The 2,500-nt window shown below is 50.8% G+C and overlaps 1 protein-coding gene across 1 annotated transcript in view; it reads left to right on the top strand.

The window, feature by feature from the left end:
- LOC125032029 (piezo-type mechanosensitive ion channel component-like) overlaps positions 1 to 2,500 on the top strand; it is a 164,267-nt gene that overhangs the window by 106,021 nt on the left and 55,746 nt on the right. The window contains 1 exon segment of the mRNA XM_047622990.1: positions 283 to 386. Within this exon segment, the coding sequence (XP_047478946.1) occupies positions 283 to 386 (104 nt within the window).

The raw sequence follows: 2,500 nt of genomic DNA, 5'->3' as shown, positions 1-2,500 counted from the left end.
CCAACAAAAATCACCTAATCCTTTACTCCTTTCTCCCTAATAACGAAATAAACCTTCCAAGATACCAATCACCTACTCCTTTCTACCCAATCAGAAGACAATCCTACCTACCTAATCCTTTCTACTAACGATAGCTACCAACCACCTAATCCTTTCTCCCTAATAACAAAAATTACCCTTCTAAAATCCCCTTCACCTACAATCCTTAGTAGCTCACCAATCATTACCAATCAGCCGACCCTTTGTAACGTCACCCCGCCCCTCTGGAACGCCCCTTTCCAGCCCGGACCACCCGGCGCCGAAGGACACGAGGAAGACGGACACCAAAGTCCCAATGCCCAGTCGACCTGACCTCCTGGAGTCATGCACGCTGGAGGACGTTAAAGGTAAAACGTGAGAAAGAGTGGATGGATGGATTGGTGGATAGGTGGGTAGGTGTAGAGGTACAGAGGTGGATAGGTGGTAGGCGGAGAGGTGGGTAGGCGGAGAGGTGGGTAGGGGTGAGAGGTGGGTAGGGGGAGAGGTGGGTAGGGGGACAGGTGGGTAGTTGGGTAGGTGGCGAGGTGGGTAGGTGGGTAGGTGGGTAGTCGGAGAGGTGGGTAGGGGTGAGAGGTGGGTAGGTGGAGAGGTGGGTAGGGGTGAGAGGGGGGTAGGGGGAGAGGTGGGTAGGGGGAGAGGTGGGTAGGGGGAGAGGTGGGTAGGCGGAGAGGTGGGTAGGGGTGAGAGGTGGGTAGGCGGAGAGGTGGGTAGGGGGAGAGGTGGGTAGGGGGAGAGGTGGGTAGGGGGAGAGGTGGGTAGGGGGAGAGGTGGGTAGGGGGAGAGGTGGGAAGGGGGAGAGGTGGGTAGGGGGAGAGGTGGGTAGGGGGAGAGGTGGGAAGGGGGAGAGGTGGGTAGGGGGAGAGGTGGGTAGGGGGGAGAGGTGGGTAGGGGGAGAGGTGGGAAGGGGGAGAGGGGGGTAGGGGGAGAGGTGGGTAGGGGGAGAGGTGGGTAGGGGGAGAGGTGGGTAGGGGGAGAGGTGGGTAGGCAGAGAGGTGGGTAGGGGGGAGAGGTGGGTAGGGGGAGAGGTGGGTAGGGGAAGAGGTGGAAGGGGGAGAGGTGGGTAGGGGGAGAGGTGGGTAGGGGGAGAGGTGGGTAGGGGGAGAGGTGGGAAGGGGGAGAGGTGGGTAGGGGGAGAGGTGGGTAGGCGGAGAGGGGGGTAGGCGGGGAGGTGGGTAGGGGGAGAGGTGGGTAGGCGGAGAGGTGGGTAGGGGGAGAGGTGGGTAGTGGGAGAGGTGGGTAGGGGGAGAGGTGGGTAGGGGGAGAGGTGGGAAGGGGGAGAGGTGGGTAGGCGGAGAGGTGGGTAGGCGGAGAGGTGGGTAGGGGGAGAGGTGGGTAGGCGGAGAGGTGGGTAGGGGGAGAGGTGGGTAGGGGGAGAGGTGGGTAGGGGGAGAGGTGGGTAGGGGGAGAGGTGGGTAGGGGGAGAGGTGGGTAGGGGGAGAGGTGGGTAGGCGGAGAGGTGGGTAGGCGGAGAGGTGGGTAAGGTGGAGAGGTTGGTAGATGGAGAGGTGGGTAGGTGGATGGAGAGGTAGAGAGAGGGAAAGGTGGGTAGGTGGAGAGGTGGAGGTGTGGGTGGAGAGGTGGAGAAGGAGGTAGGCAGAGAGGTGGATGATGTAAAAGGCAAAGAATGCAAAAGAATAGATGAATAGATGGTTAGGAGGATGGGTGGGTAGAGAGGTAGAGAGGTAGATGGATGGATGGTTAAGTGGATGGATAGGTGGATAGATGGATAGATAGAATGGTAATTAGGTAGATGGATGGATTGAAAAATGGATGGATGAAGTGATAGATGAATATGCTGGCAAGTAGAAAAATATTCATATTGATATATTGATAAGTTAATGAATGGATAAGAGAAAAAAGAACACTAAAATCCTATAAAACAATAACATGAAAAAAAAAAAATTGAGAAAAAATAAAAGCAATTTTTTATGTATATTTGTGGATAATTATAGATTATTATTCTGTTATAATTTATTGCGAGTTTTCACGAGTTATGAATTACAACTTCATCGATTCCTTACTTAGCAAAACCCAACAATAAAAAAATAGAAGTCAATATAAACAATTCCTCTAATAAAAAAAGTAAATAAAAAACACTAACAGCCCTTTAAAAATTAATCAAATGAATTAAATCTAACGAAATCTAAAAGGCTTAACAAATACACGTACCTATTAAATCATAATATAATCAAAACACACAATATTTATTATAATCTTGTTCTCTCTTCTGCCGGAAGGTGACCATAATTATTATTATAATTATCTCTTCCTCTATTTATTCCCCCCTCACCCCTCTCTTACCTCTTATTTCGGCTCTGGTAGAAGACGATGGACAGAAAGTGATAATTGTTAATGTCAGTATCTATTATTTTTCTATCATTATCCACTATTTTCATCATTATCTACTCTCGTCTTTTATCCGCATCTCTCTCTTCACTCATTTTTCAACTGTGGTAGAAAG

Source organism: Penaeus chinensis, chromosome 14 (genome assembly GCF_019202785.1).
Source record: "Penaeus chinensis breed Huanghai No. 1 chromosome 14, ASM1920278v2, whole genome shotgun sequence".
NCBI classification, from domain to species: domain Eukaryota; kingdom Metazoa; phylum Arthropoda; class Malacostraca; order Decapoda; family Penaeidae; genus Penaeus; species Penaeus chinensis.
This window is presented reverse-complemented; position numbering and strand designations above follow the sequence as displayed.